The sequence below is a fragment of the Rhinoraja longicauda genome, chromosome 18, assembly GCF_053455715.1.
Source record: "Rhinoraja longicauda isolate Sanriku21f chromosome 18, sRhiLon1.1, whole genome shotgun sequence".
NCBI classification, from domain to species: Eukaryota; Metazoa; Chordata; class Chondrichthyes; order Rajiformes; family Arhynchobatidae; genus Rhinoraja; species Rhinoraja longicauda.
Window position 1 is genome coordinate 1,512,620 of NC_135970.1, and position 23,673 is coordinate 1,536,292.

The 23,673-nt window shown below is 46.3% G+C and overlaps 1 protein-coding gene across 1 annotated transcript; it reads right to left on the reverse strand.

Annotated features, from left to right (window-relative positions):
* Positions 1 to 1,768: 1,768 nt before the first annotated feature.
* On the reverse strand, positions 1,769 to 23,084 carry c18h11orf58 (chromosome 18 C11orf58 homolog). The gene is made up of 5 exons (XM_078414705.1): positions 22,847 to 23,084; positions 18,193 to 18,282; positions 13,008 to 13,068; positions 7,048 to 7,157; positions 1,769 to 3,019 (listed from the first exon to the last, which is right to left on the reverse strand). The coding sequence occupies exons 1-5, from the start codon at positions 23,054 to 23,056 to the stop codon at positions 2,801 to 2,803; spliced, it is 690 nt and encodes a 229-aa protein (XP_078270831.1). The 5' UTR covers positions 23,057 to 23,084; the 3' UTR covers positions 1,769 to 2,800.
* Positions 23,085 to 23,673: the final 589 nt, after the last annotated feature.

The following is a 23,673-nucleotide window of genomic DNA, read 5'->3' on the forward strand; positions in this document are numbered from 1 at the left end:
AGGTTATTAGCTACAGGGAGAGGTTGCAGACTTGGATTGTTTTCTTTGGAACGCCTGAGGTTGAGGGGAGACCTGATAGAAGTGTATAAAATGATCAGAGGCATGGATAGGATACAGTCAAAAGCTATTTTCCCAGGGTGTAAATATCAAAATCTAGAGGGTGAGTTTGAAGATGTGTGGGGCAAGCCTTTAGCATTGAGGGTGCTGGGTGCCTGGAAGGCAGAGCCAGGGGTGGTGGTGGAGGTAGATATGATAGTGGCATTTAAGTGGCTTTGTGGGCTGAAGGGCCTGTTCCTGTACTGTCCTTTTTTTCTAAACCATAAGAATATATCTGCTCTATTATTGTAGCTAGTTTTGAACGTTGGGTAGCATTGACTGCCTGACCAAAAAGCCTGATAAAAATCTAATTTAGTACTATTTCATGTAAAATTCAATAACAATAGTCAAAGATGCAGTCAATGTGTGCTGGATAGTTTATAAAAACAATGCATGGTTGAACTTGCCAAAGAAGTACTTGAAATAATGTTTAAAAGGTATATATTTATTTAAAAGTATCTCTGTTCTGAGATAACGACACAATGCGGATGCTGGAATCGTGAACAAAGTGGTGGAGGAACTCAACGTGTCGGCCAGCATCTGTGGCAGATATAGACAGGCGATGTTTCGGGTCGGGACCCTTCCTCAGACCCACTCCTTCCACAGATACTGCCTGACCTGCTGAGTTTTTCCAGCAGTTTTGCTCTTAAATAATTCTATCTTGTTAAATTCTTATATTTTTTCATTTATTTATTTATTCTCCACAATTCAGATGTGTAAAGACCGTGACAACTTTAATATCGGTTTGTTTCAGTTCCTGCAGGCTTTACCTCTGGATTGGTAAGGAAACAATTCAATTTAAATCACACATAAACTGGTGCATCAGATTATTTGTGATTGCTTATTTCAGTTTGGTTTATTTTATTGTCATATGCAGTGAAAAGCTTTTGTTGCATGCTAACCAGTCAACAGAAAGACAATACATGATTACAAGTGATCCATTTACAGTGTATAGATACATGATAAGGGAATAACGTTTAGTGATTTTTTTTGCATTTCAGAATCAGAATAGCCTTTATTGTCATCCAAAAATGTATTTTGGACGAGACTCCATTCCATTGTCATGACGTTTTGCATGTGGAAAGGTTAGCTGTAACTTTCATGAAATGTATAATCATTTGTACATGGTGTTTAAGTTTGTGCTTCACTGCACTGTTGGGTCATGGAAAATAGAACGTCTTTCTAGTGTGGCTATCAGCACTAATCGTTCAAAACTAATTAGTACAGCAAAAATATTCTGCTTCTGCTTTGTATCAACCTTCTGAACTACTTCAAAAGTAGAAAGGCAAAAACAACGTATGATGAAAATATAATGAATGATTAAAAAGGTGAAATAAATAGGTTTTCCTCAGAGTGGAGATTGGGAATTGCTGTATTCCTAACATTGATTGGATAAGTGAATTTGAAGAAAGTTTGTAAGAATAATGTTATACGCCTTTGACAACAAAATAAGGCACCTGGGGTCAATAGCAGGACTTTTAAGATGTGTTATGTTGATGGGACATTGTGCAGATGTGCATCAGATACAGTTTGATTAATGTGATGGCAGATTGAATGTGTAGGAAGGAGCTGTAGATGCTGGTTTAAACCATAGACACAAAATGCTGGAGTAACTCAGCGGGACAGGCAGCATCTCTGGAGAAGGAATGGGTGACATTTCGGGTCGAGACCCTTTTTGACCCAAAACGTCACCCATTCCTTCACTCCAGAGATGCGCAAGTTCCGCTGAGTTTCTCCAGCTTTTTGTGTCTATGATGGCAGATTGAGTTCAAGTGTGAGGTGTTGCGCTTTGGCAGGTTGGATGTGTGGGGAAAGTATACAGTTAATGGCAAGGCCCCTGACAGCATTGATAGTGGGGTCCAGGTTCATAGTTCCCCGAATGTGACAACACAGTAGATGGAATGATAAAGAAGGTCGATGGTGAGCTTGCCTTCATTGGTCAGGCACTGAGTACAAGTCAGGAAGGCATGATGCAGCTTTCTAAGACTTTGGTTATGCCGCATTTGGAGTGTCGTGTACAGTTCTGGTCACTCCATTACTGAGACTTTGGAGCAGAGAGCTACCCTAATTGGCTTTGAAATCAAATTCTTGCCTCTTTTCAAACATTTCAGATGATCAGCTTTGTTGCTTCATATGGTAGCCTGCTCTGTCATTTCAGTTTTAGAATCAACATTTGAAGAAGTTTAAAGTTTGAACAGGTGTAATTAAATTAGAATGTGTGATCGGTGGAATTTCCAGCTCAATCTTTAAACTTTAATAACAAAATAGTCATTTGTTGTAAAGACTTGGACTTTTATTTTATATACAGTATATGAACAGCTAAAAATGTTTCTATTAGCCTTTACCATTTATACTTGAATAAGTTCTTTCTCTGGAACAGTGTCAAAAAATTGGACAAATGATATGCATCTATAAATTACCACAACAACCGAGTAATATGTCTCAATTCAGACATTACACGCTTAGAAATCATTTAAAATGCAGGGGGCAGACTTTGCAAAAAGATGACACAAAGGAAATTCAAGACCATATCATAAAATAAGAGATGTAAAAACTTAATATAGGAAACATTTTGGACATAATGTTGGCAAGAGCAAGTCGTATACTAAATCAGAAAATAATTCCAATGGCATTCTTTGTTCAGTGAAATGTATAGGAATTATACAAGTCAGAACTTTGAACACGAGACCATTAAAGGAGAGCGTTAATTTGTAGATGACTTCACAAACATCATCTTATAATTGCTTTTCAGGTCCTGCTTTTTGGCGTCTGTATCTTCGGACTCATTTTCTTCGTTACTGGATTTCACGTTGTCTGAAGAATAATCCTTGGGTTGAGCCTCGGTTTCAGAACCATTCGAGCTGTTGGACGCCTCATCTTCCGCAGGACTGACCTGCAGCAACTCTGGCTCTGCTGCCTCTGGCTGGAACACAGATGAACATTAATAATTCTAGCAGTACTGTCAATTAGTTGCCTTTAATGCATACACTTAACATCACAAATCAACACTGAGGTGCTGCAAAACACTATATGGAAGTGCCGATGAGGTCAAGATAGGCAACCCCTGCAACACATTTTCAGGGGGACTTCCGGGGGTGGGAGGGATTTCAAGTGCGCTCTTGCAGTTTTGTTCAGATTAAAGGAGGTGTCGGATCACCAGTTTGCTGGACCTGTACCTAGTTGATTCGTGGGCTCTCTGGCTCAGAGTAATCAATCTAATACCACTTAGTTACCGATGCCCCTTGGCCCAAAAAGGTACAAATATTCACACAATTAGGCCAAACACGTATTAAAAAACAAAGTATAAAGAACTTTAGGAAGAGGAATAGATCAGGTAGATGCACAGAGTCTTTTACCCAGAGTAGGGGAATAGAGGACCAGAGGACCTCGATTCATAGGTTGAGGAACCTAGGTTGAAGGTGAAGGGGAAAAGGTTGAATCGAGGAACATAGGTTGAAGGTGAAGGGGAAAAGATTTAGGAAAATAGCTGCAGATGCTGGTACAAATCGAAGGTATCACAAAATGCTGGAGTAACTCAGCAGGTCAGGCAGCATCTCAGGAGAGAAGGAATGGGTGACGTTTCAGGTCTCGACCCGAAACGTCACCCATTCCTTCTCTCCTGAGATGCTGCCTGACCTGCTGACCTACTGAGCATTTTGTGATACCTTCGATTTGTACCAGCACCTGCAGTTATTTTCCTAAATCTTTTCCCCTTCCGAGGAATTCGAGGGGTAACTTTTTCACACAGAGGGTGGTGGGTGTATGGAACAAGCTGCCAGAGGAGGTAGTCAGGCTGGGACTATCCCATCGTTTAAGAAACAGTTGGACAGGTACATGGATAGGACAGGTTTGGAGGGATATGGGCCAAGTGCAGGCAAGTGGGACTAGTGTAGCTGGCACATTGGTGAGCGAGTTGGGCTGAAGGGCCTGTTTCCACACTGTATCACTCCATCACTCTATAACTATGTTGCAAGAATTGTTTTCCAAACATTAATTAATTAACACAACGCTTAATTTTATGCAGCAGGGGAACTTTGTAATTTGTTTTAATTCCATGAATTCAAATACGCTCTTCTATTTGGTGTCAAAACTTCATCGTTGTTTCTGTACCACAGACAAACGGCATTACAAGGCAGAGTGCGTCAACCTACATCAATGTCATGTGGATGGAGGATAACTTTCCTCAACTGAACTCCTCTGGTTACCATGGCTAAAATGCAGAGAACTATATTCTGCACTCTGTATCGTCCACTTTGCTCAACATATTTGCTCTACTTGATTGTATATCTGATCTATTTGGGTGGTATGCAAAACAAAGCATTTCACTGTACCGTAGTATACATGACAATAATAAATCTAAACAGAAATTGGAAAGTCTTATTATGCTACTTACCGTAATTGAAGGGGTCCGAGGAATTTTGGATTAACCAACAAACCAAACACCAAACAGTTCCGTTTTACAATTAAAAATACATCTGGTCATAAGGATTGCATACCTTAGACAATGGACAATAGACAATACGTGCAGGAGGAGGCCATTCGGCCCTTCGAGCCAGCACCACCATTCAATGTGATCATGGCTGATCATTCTCAATCAGTACCCCGTTCCTGCCTTCTCCTCATACCCCCTGACTATCCTTAAGAGCTCAATCTAGCTCTCTCTTGAAAGCATTCAGAGAACTGGTCTCCACTGCCTTCTTAGGCAGAGAATTCCACAGATTTACAACTCTCTGACAGAAATGTTTTCCTCATCTCCGTTCTAAATGGCCTACCTCATATTTTTAAACTGTGGCCCCTGGTTCTGGACTCCCCCAACATTGGGAACATGTTTCCTGCCTCTAACGCGTCCAACCCCTTAATAATCTTATATGTTTCAATAAGATCCCCCCTCATCCTTTTAAATTCCAGTGTATACAGGCCTAGTCGCTCCAGTCTTTCAACATACGACAGTCCCGCCATTCCGGGAATTAACCTAGTAAACCTACGCTGCAGGCCCTCAATAGCAAGAATATCCTTCCTCAAATTTGGAGACCAAAATTATCCACAGTACTCCAGGTGCGGTCTCACTATGGCCCTGTACAACTGTAGAAGGACCTCTTTGCTCCTATACTCAACTCCTTTTGTTATGAAGGCCAACATTCCATTGGCTTTCTTCACTGCCTGCTGTACCTGCATGCTTCCTTCCAGTGACTGATGCACTAGGACACCCAGATCTCGTTGTACGTCCCCTTTTCCTAACTTGACACCATTCAGATAATAATCTGCCTTCCTATTCTTACCACCAAAGTGGATAACCTCACACTTATCCACAATAAACTGCATCTGCCATGCATCCACCCACTCACACAGACTGTCCAAGTCACCCTGCAACCTCATAGCATCTTCCTCACAGTTCACACTGCCACCCAGCTTTGTGTCATCTGCAAATTTGCTAATGGTACTTTTAATCCCTTCATCCGTCATTAATGTATATTGTAAATAGCTGCGGTCCCTGCACCGAGCCTTGTGGTACCCCACTAGTCACTGCCTGCCATTCTAAAAGGGACCCATTTATCTCCACTCTTTGCTTTCTGTCTGCCAACCAATTTTCTATCCATGTCAGTACCCTACCCCCAATACCATGTGCTCTAATTTTGCACACTAATCTCCTATGTGGGACCTTGTCGAAGGCTTTCTGAAAGTCAAGGTACACTACATCCACCGGCTCTCCCATGTCCATTTTCCTAGTTACATCCTCAAAAAGTTCCAGAAGATTAGTCAAGCATGATTTCCCCTTCATAAATCCATGTTGACTCGGAACAATCCTGTTACTGCTATCCAAATGCTCCGCAATTTCGTCTTTTATAATTGACTCCAGCATCTTCCCCACCACTGATGTCAGACTAACTGGTCTATAATTTCCTGTTTTCTCTCTCCCTCCTTTCTTAAAAAGTGGGATAACATTAGCTACCCTCCAATCCACAGGAACTGATCCTGATTCTATAGAAGATTGGAAAATGATCACCAATGCGTCCATGATTTCTAGAGCCACCTCCTTAAGTACTCTGGGATGCAGACCATCAGGCCCTGGGGATTTATCAGCCTTCAGTCCCATCAGTCTACCCAACACCATTTCATGCCTAATGTGAATTTCCTTCAGTTCCTCCGTCACCCTAGGATCTCTGGCCACTAGAACATCTGGGAGATGCGGAGATTGTTTGTATCTTCCTTGGTGAAGACAGATCCAAAGTACCGGTTCAACTCGTCTGCCATTTCCTTGTTCCCTGTAATAAGTTCCCCTGCTTCTGTCTTCAAGGGACCCACATTTGCCTTAACTATTTTTTTACTCTTCACGTACCCAAAAAAGCTTTTACTATCCTCCTTTATATTATTGGCCAGCTTACCTCATCTTTTCTCCCCGTATTGCCCTTTTAGTTTTCTTCTGTTGCTCTTTAAAAGAGCAATCCTCTGGCTCCCTCCCCTGACATCAGTCTGAAGAAGCGTCTCATCCCAAAACGTCACCCATTCCTTCTCTCCTGAGATACTGCCTGACCCGCTGAGTTACTCCAGCATTTGTGTCTACCTTCCATTTGAACCAGCCTCTGCAGTTATTTTCCTATTCAAACCTAGGGCCTACACTGTGTATCCTACCACATTGTGTATCCGCTCACATGTATAAAGCATGCACATGTGCGTAAGAAATACCCTAACGTTCAGCTTAGTTTAGATATACAGAGCAGAAACAGGGCCACCAGCGATCACCTCGTACACTGACACTATACTGCGCCCCTGGGACAATTTACAATCTTTACTGGAGCTACCAGCCTGTACGTCTTTGGAGAATGGGTGGAGACCGGAGCGCCCAGAAAAAAGATACAAACTCCGTACAAACAGCACCCAAAGTCAGGAACGAAGCTGGGTCTCTGACTCTGCAAGGCTGCAACTCTACCTGAATTGAAAAAAAACCCTTACCTCACTGAAGCCGAGTCCACAATGTCGTCTGTTCCTCCCCGACAGCTGACTGTCCAAGCTCTGGTGAAACTGGTGCTCCAGTTCCTCATTTATTTTCTTATCTTCATCACCTTCAACAAAAATCAAGAACATTCACCAAAGATCCAATCGCCCATTCATTGAACTTTAAAATCAATCCTCAGACATAGAACAGTACAGTAGAAACAAAGAACTGCAGACGCTGGTTTAAACCAAAGATATAAATGCTGGAGTAACTCACTGTGGGAAAGGATGGGCAACATTTGGGGTCGGGACCCAATCAGCTGGCCCTGATTGGTCTTGCTCATCTCTTCTTCCCCTCCTTCAGTCTGAAGGCCCCCGACCCAAAACATCACCCATCCTTTTTTTCCCAGAGATGCTGCCTGACCCGCTGAGTTACTCCACCACCAAGTTACTCCATCTCTGGACCAGTACAGCACAGGTACGGGCCCTTTAGCCCACATATCCATGCAGGGAATCCAAGACTGTTAAACACCACCACCCCCAGTAGCACATTCCAGGCATCCAACAGAAAAATACTTGCCCACACATCTCCTTTAAGGCACAAATACACCAGAGTATTGAAGTTGGCACTTAGGGTATATTAAAGACATGATGTCAGTGCCTTGAAAAACACCACAGTAGATAAGTTCCCAGGGACTGGGGGTAGTGCAGTGGAGGTGGTATACATGGATTTCAGTAAGGCTTTTGACAAGGTCCCACACAGGAGACTAGTCAAGAAGGTAAGAGCCCATGGGATCCAGGGCACCTTGGCAAAATGGATAAAAAACTGGCTTAGTGACAGAAGGCAGAGGGTGATGGTAAAAGGTTGCTTCTGTGACTGGAGGCCAGTGGGGTGCCGCAGGGATCGGTGTTGGGTCCCTTACTGTTTGTAATCTACATTAATGATCTGGATGTCAACGTACAGGGCATGATCAGCAAGTTTGCAGATGACACAAAGTTAGGGGGGTGATGAATAGCGAGGAAGGGATCTGCAACCTGCAGGAAGATATAGATGAGATGGTCAGATGGGCGGAGCAGTGGCAAATGGAATTTAATCCTGAAAAGTGCGAGGTGATGTACTTTGGCAGGAATAACTTGGAGAGGGAGTACACCATGAATGGAAGGACCCTAGGGAAGACGGGGGTACAGAGGGACCTTGGAGTACAGGTACACAAGTCCTTGAAGGCAGCAGGACAGGTGGACAGGGTGGTCAAAAAGGCATATGGGTTACTGGCCTTCATTAGCCAGGGCATCGAATATAAAAGTAGGGGGGTAATGATGGAATTGTACAGAACACTGGTGAGGCCACAGCTGGAGTATTGTGTACAGTTCTGGTCACCACATTATAGAAAGGATGTGATAGCTTTGGAGAGGGTGCAGAGGAGATTCACCAGGATGCTGCCAGGGATGAAGGGCCTCGGCTATGAGGAGAGACTGAGCAGACTGGGGTTGTTTTCCCTGGAGCAGAGAAGGCTGAGAGGGGACATGATCGAGGTGTACAAGATCATGAGGGGCATAGATAAGGTAGATGGCGGGGAACTTCTTCCACTGGTGGAAGGTTCAACAACGAGGGGACATAGATACAGGGTATGGGGCGGGAGGTTTTGGGGGGATGTGAGAAATAACTTTTTCACCCAGAGGGTGGTTGGAGTCTGGAACTCACTGCCTGGGGTGGTGGTGGAGGCGGGAACACTCACAACGTTTAAGAGGCATTTGGATGGGCACTTGAAATGCTACAACATTCAGGGCTACGGTCCAAATGCGGGAAAATGGGATTAAAATTAGACTGTGTTTGGTAACGGGCGGCACGGACACGATGGGCCGAAGAGCCTCTTTCTGTGCTGTAGGACTCTATGACTCTATGACTAATGGAGCAGAGAGAAGGTTACAGAGTTTACAGAGAGAAGCAAATGAGATTTCTGGGGCCCTGTCAGATATCCTTGTACCCTCTTTAGCCCTGGTCGAGGTGGCAGAAAGTTGCAGAATAAGCGCTGTTCCTTTGTATAAGAAAGGGTACCAGGCAAGGAAATAATAGGCCAACAAGCCCTTACATTAATGGTAGGGATTTATCAGGAAAGATCTTTGAGGTAGGATCCACTCGCACTCCATAGATGTCAGGGATAGTCAGTATATGGCTTTGGACAGGGGAAGTCCGATCTCACAAATTTGATTTGAGCGTCTTTTTGAGAAAATGATAACAATGATTAGGGCAGGGCAGTGGATGTTGTCCACATGGACTTTAGAAGGCAGATGACAAGCTCCTTCATTGTAGGCTACATGGACAAGCAAGACAAGGGTGGATTCTGCTCTCTGGAGCAAAGGTTGAATGGCTTTTTATTATATAAAATGGTGACAGGTAGATAAGAGCCTTTCCCCAGGGTGGAAATGTCACATACTAGGCATGTGCCTGAAGGTGAGAGGGGGAACATATTTAAAGGGGGTAAGCAAGGAAAGTTTATTATGTTTATATTGAGTGCTGGGTGCCTGGAATATATGGTAGAAGCATATATAATTCTGCTGCGAAAAGTGAAGACAGAGGGAGAAGAGGCATCTTGCTGCAAGCAAGAATCTGCTTTTTAAAAGACAAAGGTTTTCACAAATCGTCAGGAAGAAGTTAGTTTGGCTGTTTCAGTGTTGCTAATTGTGGAGGAGGGACATTAGAGTGATGCAGACGTCCGATAGGCTTAGCTGGAGAGTGTTTCTAGCAAATAAAAGAGAAACAAGCACCAGTCTGTTGAGGAAAAATGCATCGTGAGGCTTAGGCTCGAGAGGCTTCGGAGAGAGGAGCGGACCTGTCAGACCCAGAGCAGCAGCAAGCAGGAAGTTTCAGGAAGATTTGTGAGATACGCAAGGGAGACATGCAGGATCGCGCAATGTGCTGCAGCATGATGTGGGAGCTGCTGGATATGCAGGATCAGGCGATGTGCTGCAGCATGATGTGGGAGCTGCTGGACCCATTGGTCAATCCTGGCGACCACATCTGCAGCAAATGCTTGTTGATTGAAGAACTCAGACTGAAAGTGGACGACCTGGAGTCTGAGCTTCAAACGCTGAGGACATCAGAGACGGGGAGAATTACCTGGTCGCTGTGCATCTGGAGGCAGTTACACCCGTGACAGTAACTGCTGCCAACGTGGTCCGTGGAGGGTGTGACTGCTAGTGAGGCAGAGGTGAGGACTGAGGGGAGCAGAGGTGAGGACTGAGCTGGAGGACTGTAGGAAGGATGACGCATTCGAGAGGCAACAGGAAAGAAAAACGTAGTTGTCATTGGGGATAGTATAATTAGGGGCATTGACACTATTCTCTGTCACCAGGGCCAAGAGTCCCGAAGGCTGTGTTGCCTCCCTGGTGCCCGGGTTCGGGACATCTCTTCTGACCTGCAGAGGAACTTGGAGTGGGAGGGGAAGATCTAGTCGTCATGGTTCAATGACCTAGGTAGAACGAGGAACAGGTTCTGCTGAGGGAATTTGAAAAGCTAGGCACCAAATTGAAAAGCAGAACCAAGAAGGTAATAATCTCTGGATTGCTACTGGAGTCACATCCAAATTGGCATTGGGTTGAAAGGAGAAGAGAGTTGAACGCACGGCTCAAAGACTGGTGTGGAAGATGTGGTACATTGGCGGAAGGAGGGAACTGTTGGGGAAAGAGGGAACTGTTCCGACGGGACAGACTACACTTGAACCCGGCTGGGATCAGACTCCTGGTAAACCATATATGGCAGGCCCAGAGAGTTGTGAATTTGTGGAATTCTCTGCCACAGAAGGCAAAGGAGGCTAAATCACTGGATGGATTTAAGGGAGAGTTAGATAGAGCTCTAGGGGATAGCGGAATCAAGGGATATGGGTAGAAGGCAGGCACGGGTTATTGATCGTGGATGATCAGCCATGATCACAATGAATGATGCTGGCTCGAAGGGCCGAAGGGCCGAAGGGCCTCCTCCTGCACCTATTTTCTATGTTTCTATGTTTCTAGGCCATAGAGAGCTTCAAACTAAATAGTGGGTGGGGGTGTTCGACAAATTGGAGGTGTAAGGGTGGAGTTAAAGGGAAGGAATGGTGTGCCTCAGGGTTCGGTGCTGGGCCCGTTACTGTTTGTCATCTACATCAATGATTTGGATGAGAACATACACGGCAACATTAGCAAGTTTGCTGATGATACAAAAGTGAGTGGTTTTGCAGATAGTGAAGATGGTTGTGAAAGATTGCTGCAGGATCTGGATCAATTGGCCAGGTGGGGGGAGAAATGGTAGATGGAATTTAATACAGAGAAGTGTGAGGTGTTGGGATGTCGAACAAGGGCAGGACCTACACAGTAACTGCTAGGCCTCTGGAGAGTGTTGTAGAGCAGAGGGATCTAGGAGTGCAGGTGCATGGTTCCTTGAAGGTCGAGTCGCAGGAGGATAAGGTTTTTGGTACTTTATTAGAGTATTGAGTATAGACGTTGGGAGGTCATGTCGCAGTTGTATAATACGTTGGTGAGACCGCATTTAGAATATTGTGTTCAGTTCTGGGCACCATGTTATTGGAAAGATATTGTCAAGCTTGAAAGGGTTCAGAAAAGATTTAGGAGGATGCTGCCCGGACTAGACGGTGTGAGCTATAGGGAGAAGTTGCGTAGACTGGGTCTCTACTCAATGGAGCGCATGAGGATGAAGGGTGATCTTATAGAGGTGTACAAAATCATGAGAGGAATAGATCGGGTAGATGCACAGAGTTTTTTGTCCAGAGTAGGGGAATCGAGGACCAGAGGTGAAGGGGAAACGATTTAATAGGAATCTGAGGGGTAACTTTTTCACAGAGGGTGGTGGGTGTATGGAACAAGCTGCCAGAGGAGGTAGTTGAGGCTAGGACTATCCCTTGTTTAATAAACAGTTAGACAGGTACATGGATAGGACAGGTTTGGAGGGAGATGGACCAAGCGCAGGCAAGTGGGACTAGTATAGCTGGGCATTCTTGTCCGGTGTGGGCGAGTTAGGCCGAAGGGCCTGTTTCTACATTGTATCACTCTATGACTCTATGAGAGTGCAGGAAAAGTTACAGAAGTAACAGGATGGAAAGTTTAAGAAGGGATAAGAGAGTAAGGTCGGATAAAATCAGGTCCGGTGTGAGAGGAGGGGAGGTGAATACCGAATTAAAGGTGTTGCATTTAAATGCGCATAATAGAAGAAACAAAGTGGATGAACTTGTAGCACAGTTAGAGATTGGCAGGAATTGTTGTGGGAATTACCGAGATGTGGCTGCAAGAGTGAAAGGCTTGGATAGAGTGGATGTGGAGAGGATGTTTCCACTAGTGGGAGAGTCTAGAACTAGAGGTCATAGCCTCAGAATTAAAGGATGTTCCTTTAGGAAGATGAGGAGTTTCATTAGTCAGAGGGTGGTGAATTTGTGGAATTCTTCGCCACAGAAGACTGTGGAAACCAAGTCAATGGATATTTTTAAAGCATAGTTTCTTGATTAGTACAGATGTTAGGAGTTATGGGGAGAAGGCAGGAGAATGGGGTTAGGAGGGAGAGATAGATCAGCCATGATTGAATGGCAGAGATGGGCCAAATGGCCTAATTCTGCTCTTGTTACTTATGACCTTATTGTAGTGTAGGAAAATAACTGCAGATGCTGGTACAAATGGAAGGTATCACAAAATGCTGGAGTAACTCAGCAGGTCAGGCAGCATCTAGGAGAGAGGGAATGGGTGACGTTTCGGGTCGAGACCCTTCTTCAGACCCATTTGCTTTTAAAATATTGTTGGGCAACTACTTTGATAAGTTCAAATACACAATTGAGCATTCAAAATACCTGAGAACACTAGGGGGAGCGAAGCTGAATCTGCTTCTCCCGTCAGCAACTGCTTTCACCAGCTCCATTACAGACTGCACAAGCCCCATAACACACACCTTAGTGGCTGTGGTAATCACTCACTGAGGAAGGAAGCCTTTTCCTCACCTGTTCTGAAGACGGAGGTTGACTTGTGATCGCCTGGATTTGCACGTCCACCATGATCCTTCTAAAGAAAATAATTGTCTGGCGTCAAAAATTCAGAAAATATCGCACCAAGCTTCAGCATAGCATGAAAACAAACCACAATTAAATTTCCCACTGAACAAAATTTCAATTAACACTGCAAGCCAATAAAAGACTTCAGACAAATGACAGAACTCAATTAGCCTCATGGAAAGTTACTGCCTATTGCAAAGCAGAGGCTCTTTTGTTAAATACTGACATTTCAGTACGTAAGTTGCCACAGGCACTGACTGACTGGTTCCATCAACAGCTCGTTAAACCCCATTGAAACACTAACTGATAGATGCTTGTTCACAACTATGACTTCAAATTTCCAAAACAACATTGGAAATGTAACTCAATCCAAATTTTGGCAACTCCTTGCATGAACAATGAAAATTGATTTTTAAAGTAGGTTATTACTGCCAAGTTGCATCTGAAGGAAGGGGCAATTTATTTATCACAAATCAAAATTCTGAAACTATCACAGCAAATGAGAACAGGACACAGAGTGCTGGAGTAACTCTAGGTCAGGCAGTATCTCTGGGGAACATGGAGAGGTGACGTTTTGGGTTGGGACCCTTCAGACTGATTTTGGTGGAGGGGAGAAAGCTGGAAGCGAGGAGGGGCAGGATTAAGTGCAGCAGTCAAATTCTTTTTGCCCTACCTTTCCTCTCTCCCAGCTTTCTTCCCCCTTCCCCACCATCCAACCGTACAACAGTATTTAGAAGGGTCATCAATCCATTACTCCAGCACTTCGTATCCTTTTTCGTAAACTAGCATCTGCAGTTCTTTGTTTAGTAAATTGTTTTAAAAGAAACATTCCAGGCCTTGAAGCAACTTTATCATTTATGCATTAGGGATTTCTCAGTTTATATCCAGCTCATTTCCCAATTATGTTTTCTTTCCAGATGTTCCTTGCATAATTTGCTAGGTAGTGCAGTCAATTAGATAATGTGCAGACAAAGGATGATTGTGATTATCAAGGATTTAATGCCTTCATCAACAAATGTTATTACCAGACAAGAATTTTCTCATAGAAACATAGAAAATAGGTGCAAGAGGCCATTCAGCCCTTCGAGCCAGTACCACCATTCATTGTGATCATGGCTGATCGTCTCCAATCAATAACCCATGCCTGCCTTCTCCCCATATCCCTCAATTCCACTAGCCCCTAGAGCTTTATCTAACTCTCTCTTAAATCTATCCAGTGATTTGGCTTCCACTGCCCTCTGTGGCAGGGAATTCCACAAATTCACAACTCTCTGGGTGAAAAGGTTTTTTCTCACCTCAGTTCTCCAAACTCAAGTTTTAAGGAATTGATAACAGGTTCCCACACATCCACAATAGTTGTGTGGTAAAAATCTAATGTTTTTTATTAATTACAACCCCATTCTGTTACACGTTTAGCACAACAGCACACGCCTTAACATATTAAAAGATGAAATGGCTAGATCTTGCTAAATTTCAAACACTGATTGCAATTTGCTTCTTGAACATCTGAGGACCCAATGATTAAAAATGTTGAAGACACAAAGTGCTGGAGTAACTCAGCGGCTCAGGCAGCATCTTTGGAGAACGTGGAAAGGCAATGTTTCACCGGCCAGGGTTTGACCTGCCCCCCCTTCCCCCAACAACAATCAGTCTGAAGAAGAGACCTGACCCAAAATATCGCCTTGCCACGCTCTCCAGAGATGCTCTGGAGAGTTAGATAGAGCTCTAGGGGCTAGTGGAATCAAGGGATATGGGGAGAAGGCAGGCACAGGTTACTGATTGTGGATGATCAGCCATTATCACAATGAATGGCAGTGCTGGCTCGAAGGGCCAAATGGCCACGTCCTGCACCTATTTTCTGTGTTTCTATGCTGCCTGACCCGCTGAGTTAATCAAGCACTGTGTCCCTTTGTAAACCAGAATCAGCAGTTCCTTGTTTCTACATTGACATTTTTTTTGTTGCCATTAATTACAAATGAATCAGAAAGGTCCTGTTCATGAGAAGCATGCTGTCGCTGGGACCAGACCTACGAGCAACTGGAACAACCTCAAAACTGATTGAGGATCTGCCTGAAAATAACTAAACTCATGTGGACACCACGGGTTGGATTTGTGAACAAAAGTAACATTAAGGAAGGCAGAACTTATATGGGGGAGGTAGTTGAGGCAGGTACTATTGCAATGTTTAAGAAACATTTAGACAGGCACATGGATAGGATAGGTTGAGCGGGTTATGAGCCAAATGTAGGTGGGACTAGTGTAGATGGGACATGCCAGTCACTGTGGGGAAGGGCTGAAAGGCCTGTTTCCATACTGTATGACTCTAAGACAAGGCAGCTTTACAGTATACCACACCAACAAGAACCTAAGCTCCCTGCTCTCAAAATATTTCCATTCTAAAAGATCCAGACTACAACATATAAAATCATGAGAGGAATAGATCATGTAGATGCACAGTCTCTTGCCCAGAGTAGGTGAATCGAGGACACAGGTTTAAGGTAAAGGGGAAAAGATTTAATAGAGGTAACTTTTTCACACAAAGGGTGGTGGGTGCCTGGAACAAGCTGTCAGAGGAGGTAGTTGAGGCTGGGACTATCCCAATGTTTAAGAAACAGTTAGACAGGTACATGGATAGGACAGGTTTGGAAGGATATGGACCAAATGCAGGCAGGTGGGACTAGTGTAGATGGAACATGTTGGCTGGTGTGGGCAAGTTGGGCCGAAGGGCCTGTTTCCATACTGTATCACTCTATGACTCTAAAAGCCTTACTGACCACACAGGATGATTATTCTTTGGAGAAGGCTGTCAAAGTGTATAGTTTGGATTAATCACAAATTTGCCAGTACTACTATTGCAGAGTGAGCAACCAAAGCAAACGGTTTGGCTGCTTACATGAAAACATTCAGAAAGAGACACAAAGTATTGGAGTAATTCAGCGCATCCGGCAGCAACCCTGGAGAATGGAGTTGCCATTTAGGGTCGGGAACCTTCTTCAGACTTATTCATCCGATAGCATCTGCAGTTCGTTGTGTGATGTGACCTGACCTGCTAAGTTACTCCAACACTGTCTTTATTTGTTGAATCAGTATGAAGAAGGGTCCTGACCCTATCCATACTCTCTAGAGATACTGTTGGGACATTTTGAGACTCCCCAGCACTTTGTGTCTTCTTATGTACGCCAAGCATCTGCACTTCCTTGCCCTATTAGCTCTTCTTGACTTATGTGGGGTACATTTTTATGACATGACATTCATTATTTTTTTGCTTAGTTGTTGTATAAGGCAAAGTTTTCAAACCTTGCTACAATCTGAAACTAAATTTACCTTGTCTAAACAGAGTGCAGATATGGATAATAAGTAACATGTGTAATGATGGCCTTAGGTGATCAGTCTAATGTTCATGGGGACAATTCAATATCTCTCCAGCCATCTTCAAAGTCCAAATTTAGATTTTGGGCGGGTTACCAAGACAAAGAAATTGCTTTAAAATATGATTTTACTTTTATTTAAATATTATTCTGCACATTGTTCTTTGGTTTAGAAATGAAGTATAATTTATGTATAATTTGATTTTCTGTATGCTTGTACTGAGCATGTGTGCCTGTGAAGCTGCAAGCACCATTCTCATTGTATCTGTACCTCGCCATACATAGAACAGTACAGTACAGGAATGGGCCCTTCGGCCAACAATGTGTGTGCTGAATACGCCAAGTTAAACTGGCCTCATCTGCCTGCACATGGTCCATATCCCTCTATTCCCTGCACTTCCATGTACCTGTCTAAAAGCCTCTTAAACGCCACTATCATATCTGCCTCCACCAGTTTTGCGATCTTTGCATCCTTTATACAGCAACATGCTCTCCCAGGTCACAGGTTATGGTAAAGAACGGACCAAAACTTACAGTACCTTATCACATCCCCAGGATGCTCCAAAGCACTTTACAGGCAATTAATTACTTCTGTGGTGCATTCACTGTAATGATGCAGACAAACAAGGCAGCCAGTGTGCACCCATATAATTAAGCAGTTTTTTGGTGGTATTGTTTAATAGAAGAATGCTGTCCAGGACACCAGGAGAACTAAGCTCCTCTTCTTCAACTTGCTCCGTGGGATTCTTTACCATTCACCTGAAAAAGCAGAATGCGCCTTATTTTAAACATCTCATCTCGTGGGCTACACCTCCGACAGCACAGCACTTACTCAGCACTGTACTGAGCGAACACCTCGGATAAAGCCCACAAATCCAGGGACCAGTTTCAAACCCAGTCTACTGACCCAGAGCAAGTAAATGACGTTGATTCACCTCAGCATCAAGTTATTAATCAATCAACCATTAAACAGATGCAAAATACTGGAGTAACTCAGCGGGACAGGCAACATCTCTGGAGAGACGGAATGGGTGACGTTTCGGGTCGAGACCCTTCTTCGGACTGGAAAAGAAGGGTCTTGACCCGAAACGTCACCCATTCCATCTCTCCAGAGATGCTACCTGTCCTGCTGAGTTACTCCAGCATTTGGTGTCTATCTTCAGTGTAAACCAGCATCTGCAGTTCCTTCCTACACAATTCATGAGCCATTCTTTGGGGAGAGGTTGAGGAAAGATTAAAAAAGAGTCCATAATCTATTTGGACAAATTAACAACAGCTGTACCGCCCTTCCCATGTAAAGTCGTCAGAGTGAGTGCACGATTGGCCCAAGCAGCAACTCAACCACTGATTCCAAGCTGCCAGGTAATGTTACTGTGATCCAGCATCCACAGTTCCTTCTATCCCCAATGTTATTGCCATTCCTAGTTTCTACGGGAATGTAATTTCTGCTCCAGACACAAAATGCTGGAGTAACTCAGCTGGTCAGCATTTCTGGAGAAAAGGAATAGGTGACTAGAAGGGTTTCGACCCAAAACATCACCCATTTGTTTTCTCCAGAGATGCTGCCTGACCTGCTGACTTACTCCAGCATTTTGTGTCCATCTTCGGTATAAACATGGGCAGTTTCTTCCTACATGCTATTTCTGCTCTCTTTGTATAAAGTTTGTATCTGGAACAAAGCACTGTAAAAGCTTTGCAGAGCAAGTGTCATTTGAACAAGTTTACCATTCCCTCACAAAGCACAATACAGACAACTTGCAATTTACCTTGCCTGCTCCCATTAATCTTAGGAACTTTAGCTTCCGTTCATCATCCCCCAAATCAGCAGATTCCCAGGTTGTACTTGATCCTTTATCCTGTACAAGAGAGGAAACAATAGCAAGACGTTTGCAAGCAGCTGATGACGAACATCACACTGTTCAATAATTTTACAATCATGACAACTCTGATATCCATTCAAAAACTTAAATATTATGTGTAAGAAGGAACTGTAGATGCTGGTTTGCACTGAAGATAGATACAAAATGCTGGAGTAGCTCAGCACGTCAGGCAGCATCTCTGGAGAGAAGGAATAGGTGACTTTTCAGGTCGAGACCATTTTTCAGACTGAGAGTCGGGGTGGGGGAGAACAGAGATATGCAGCGGTAAGGTGAGAAAACACAGATCATAGGGTACGATGCTCAAAGAAATGTAGAACGGTTCATTGCTACAGTGCCCTCCATAATGTTTGGGACAAAGACCCATCATTTATTTATTTGAGATTTCCACAATTTGAGATTTGTAATAGAAAAAAATCCCATGTGGTTAAAGTGCACATTGTCAGATTTTAATAAAGGCCATTTTTATACATTCTGGTTTCACCATGTAGAAATTACAGCAGTGTTTATACATAGTCCCCCCATTTCAGGGCACCATAATGTTTGGGATACAGTAATGTCATGTAAATGAAAGCAGTCATGTTTAGTCTTTTGTTGTATATCCTTTGCATGCAATGACCGCTTGAAGTCTGCGATTCATGGACATCACCAGTTGTTGGTTGTCTTCTCTGGTGATGCTCTGCCAGGACTGTATTGCAGCCATCTTTAGCTTATGCTTGTTTTGGGGGCTGGACCCCTTCAGTTTTATATTCAGCATTTAAAAGGTATGCTCAATTGGGTCAGATCAGATGATCGACTTGGCCACTCAAGAATTGACCATTTTTTTAGCTTTGAAAAACTCCTTTGTTGCTTTAGCAGTATGTTTGGGATCATTGTCTTGCTGTAGAATGAACTGCCGGCCAATGAATTTTGAGGCATTTGTTTGAACTTGAGCAGATAGGATGTGTCTATACAATTCAGAATTCATTATGCTACTACCATCAGCTGTTGTATCATCAATGAAGTGAACCAGTTCTTTCAGCAGCCATACATGTCCAGGCCATAACACCCCCACCACTGTGTTTCACAGATGAGTTGGTGTGCTTTGGATCTTGGGCAGTTCCTTCTCTCCTCGATACTTTGCTCTTGCCATCACTCTGATATAAGTTAATCTTCATCTCATCTGTCCACCAGACCTATTTCCAGAACTGTGGTTGCTCTTTTAAGCACTTCTTGGCAAACTGTAACCTGGCCATCCTATTTTTGCGGCTAATCAGTGGTTTGCATCTGTAGCCCAGTGTAGCCTCTGTATTTCTGTTCATGAGGTCTTCTGCGGACAGTGGTCATTGACAAATCCACACCCGACACCTGAAGAATGTTTCGGATCTGTCGGACAGGTGTTTGGGGATTTTTCTTTATTGTAGGGAGAATTCTTCTGTCATCAGCTGTGGAGGTTTTCCTTGGCCTGTCAGTCCCTTTGCGATTAGTAAGCTCACCATTGCTCTTTTTCTTCTCAATGATGTTCCAAACAGTTGATTTTTGTAAGCCTCAGGGTTGGCTGATGTCTCTAATAGTTGTATTCTTGTTTCTCAGTCTCATAATGGCTTCTTTGACTTTCATTGGCACAACTTTGGTCCTCATGTTGATAAACAGCAGTAAAAGTTTCCAAAGGTGATGGAAAGACTGGAGGAAAGACTAGGTGCTGAGAACTCTCTTATACCTGGAGGCATTTAAACACACCTGAGCAATTACAAACACCTGTGAAGCCATGTGTCCCAAACATTATGGTGCTCTGAAATGGGGGGACGATGTATAAACACAACTGTAATTTCTACATGGTGAAGCCCAAAATGTGTAAAAATGACCTTAATTAAAATCTGACAATGTGCACCTTAACCACATGTGATTTTTTTCTATTACAAATCTCAAATTGTGGAGTACAGAGGCAAATAAATAAATGATGGGTCTTTGTCCCAAACATTATGGAGGACACTGTAGCTGAGGAGAAAGTGACAGTGAGGCATCCAATCAGTAAAATTTAATCAGGACAGTGAAACTAGTTGGAGAACTAGCACGGGGGAGGAACAGAGAGAGAGGGTTTTAGGGGTTATGATGGGGAGAAGGCAGGAGAATGGAGTTGCGAGGGAAAGATAGATCAGCCATGATTGAATGATGGAGTAGACCTGATGGGCTGAATGGCCTTATTCTGCTGCTATCACATATGAACACGAACTACAATGCCAGAGACCCAGGTTCCATCCAGACTACAGCAGCTATCTGTATGGAGTTTGTACATTCTCCCCATGACCGTGTGCTCCGGTTTCCTTCCACTCCAAAGACGTACAAGTTTGTAGGCATCAGTAAAATTGTAATTTAGGATAGGATAGTGTTAGTGTACGGCAATTGCTGGTTGGTGCGGAGCCGGTGGGCCGAAGGCCTGTTTCCGTGCTGTATCTCTAAAGTAAAATTTTGTACCAGACCATGCACGCTAAGGTCCTATAACTGAGAGGAAGACAAGTCGAAGGTGTCACAAAATGCTGGAATAACGCAGCGGGTCAGGCAGCATCTCTGGAGAGAAGGAATGGGTGACGTTACGGGTCTAGACCCTTCTTCAGACTGATGTCTCGCGGGGGGGGGGGGGGGGGGGTCAGGACAAAGAAAGGATATAGGTAGAGACAGGAAGACAGTGGGAGAACTGCGAAGGGGGAGGGGAAGAGAGGGACAAGGAACTATCTAAAGTTAGAGAAGTCAATGTTCATACCACTGGGCTGCAAGCTGCCCAAGCGAAATAAGTGGTCCTGTTCCTCCAATTTGAAGTGGGCCTCCTCCAGTGTCATAGTGAGGCCCACTGCAAATTGGGTATGGGAGGGGGGGGGGGGGTGGTGTGAGTGGGTGAGGGAGGTGGTGTGGGTGGGTGAGGGAGGGGGTGGTTGAGGGGGGTGTATGGGTGAGGGGGGGTGTATGGGTGAGGGGGGGTGTATGGGTGAGGGGGGGTGTTTGGGTGAGGGGGGGTGTATGGGTGAGGGGGGGTGTATGGGTGAGGGGGGGGTGTATGGGTGAGGGGGGGGTATATGGGTGAGGGTGGGTGTGGGTGAGGGGGGTTGTGGGTGAGGGGGGTGTGGGTGAGGGGGGTGTGGGTGAGGGGGGTGTGGGTGAGGGGGGTGTGGGTGAGGGGGGTGTGGGTGAGGGGGGGGTGTGGGTGAGGGGGGGGTTGTGGGTGAGGGGGGGGGTGTGGGTGAGGGGGGTGTATGGGTGAGGGGGGTGTATGGGTGAGGGGGGTGTATGGGTGAGGGGGGTGTATGGGTGAGGGGGGGTGTATGGGTGAGGGGGGTGTATGGGTGAGGGGGGGTGTATGGGTGAGGGGGGGTGTATGGGTGAGGGGGGTGTATGGGTGAGGGGGGGTGTATGGGTGAGGGGGGGTGTATGGGTGAGGGGGGGTGTATGGGTGAGGGGGGTGTATGGGTGAGGGGGGGTGTATGGGTGAGGGGGGTGTATGGGTGAGGGGGGGTGTTTGGGTGAGTGTGGGTGAGGGGGGGTGTGGGTGAGGGGGGGTGTGGGGGGGTGTGGGTGAGGGGGGGTGTGGGTGAGGGGGGGTGTGGGTGAGGGGGGGGTGTGGTTGAGGGGGGGTGTGGGTGAGGGGGGGTGTATGGGTGAGGGGGGTGTATGGGTGAGGGGGGTGTATGGGTGAGGGGGGGGTGGGTGAGGGGGGGTGTATGGGTGAGGGGGGTGTATGGGTGAGGGGGGGGGTGTGGGTGAGGGGGGTGTATGGGTGAGGGGGGTGTATGGGTGAGGGGGGGGGTGTGGGTGAGGGGGGGTGTATGGGTGAGGGGGGTGTATGGGTGAGGGGGGGGTGTGGGTGAGGGGGGGTGTATGGGTGAGGGGGGTGTATGGGTGAGGGGGGGGTGTGGGTGAGGGGGGGGTGGGTGAGGGGGTGTGGGTGAGGAGAGGTGTGGGTGAGGGTGTGTGGGTGAGGGGGGTGTGGGTGAGGGGGTGTGTGGGTGAGGGGGGGTGTGGGTGAGGGTGTGTGGGTGAGGGTGTGTGGGTGAGGGGGGTGTGGGTGAGGGGGGTGTGGGTGAGGGGGTGTGTGGGTGAGGGGGGGTGTGGGGGGGTGTGGGTGAGGGGGGGTGTGGGTGAGGGTGTGTGGGTGAGGGGGGTGTGGGTGAGGGGGGTGTGGGTGAGGGGGTGTGTGGGTGAGGGGGGGTGTGGGTGAGGGTGTGTGGGTGAGGGGGGTGTGGGTGAGGGGGGTGTGGGTGAGGGGGGTGTGGGTGAGGGGGGTGTGGGTGAGGGGGGGTGTGGGTGAGGGGGTGTGGGTGAGGGGGGAGGTGGGTGAGGCTGTGTGTGTGTGTGGGGGGCGGGGGGAGCACTGCCAGTAAACTCCCTCTCCCCCCTCTCTCCCGCTCTTTCTCTTTCTCCCTCCCCCCCCTCCCCCTATTTCCCCCTCCCTCCCCTCTCTCTCCCCCTGTCTTCCTCCCCCTCTTTCTCTCCCTCTCTCGGGCCGAGTCTCCGGGGCCCAGTGCGGCCCCGCTGTGCCCGCTCCCCCCGGGCGGGGCCGGGCCGCGCTTACCCGGGGGGGCGAGGCGGGCCGCTTGGCCCCGTGCTGCCGCTGCTGCTGCCGCCGGCTGCCGTCCGCCCAGCTCATCCTGTCCGCTGCCCCGCCGCGCGACGGCCCGGGCCTCCTCGCTCCGCACGGTCCTCCACCTTCCCAGCGGCCCCCTGCGGCGCGCTGCGTGCCGGGATCTGTAGTCCGTGTTGTCCGGCACCTGCTCACCGTCATAGGAGCTGTCGTCTTCCCTCTCCACTGCGCGCTGCCTCCTGGGGGATGTAGTCCTCACACTGCAGCCGCCCATTCACTGACATGGGAGCTGAAGTAATTGGTCCACGGCGCGCTGGATGCCGGGATCTGTAGTCCTATCACTCCAGGTGCCCTTTCATTAACACGGGCGCTGCAGTCCGTCTCCATCCGGCCGGCCGCCCGCTCACCAACATGAGAGCTGTCGTCCGCCCTGTATACAGCGCGCTGCCTCCTGGAAGATGTAGTCCATTTGCACCAGCCGCCCTTCCCCAGTCCTAACCAGGACTACAACCCCCAGCCTGCTGCCGGGCAGAGAGAGCCTGCCTTGTGTTGACTGTGGAAGGACAGACACAGTGGCCTGAGGGCAACGGCCATCTTTAGCCAGAGGGTGGTGAATCTGTGGAAGTCATCACCACAGACGGCTGTGGAGGCCAAGTCAATGATAGTTTAAGGTGGAGATTGACATATTCCTGATTAGTACGAATGTCAAAGGTTAAGGGGAGAAGGCAGGAGAATGGGGTTAGGAGGGAGAGATAGATCAGCCATGATTGAATGACTCAATGGCAAGGTAGACTCCATGGGCCGAATAGCCTGGTTCT

What these genes read in the sequence shown, in the direction of transcription:
- c18h11orf58 (XM_078414705.1), bottom strand. Translation starts at nt 23,056, where the DNA reads ATGACGGTGAGCAGGTGCCGGACAACACGGACTACAGATCCCGGCACG. An exon ending in GGCCCGCCTCGCCCCCCCGG is followed by an intron (nt 18,283 to 22,846) that starts GTAAGCGCGGCC and finishes TCTCTTGTACAG; the next exon opens with GATAAAGGATCAAGTACAAC. An exon ending in AACCTCCGTCTTCAGAACAG is followed by an intron (nt 7,158 to 13,007) that starts GTGAGGAAAAGG and finishes TTTTTGTTGAAG; the next exon opens with GTGATGAAGATAAGAAAATA.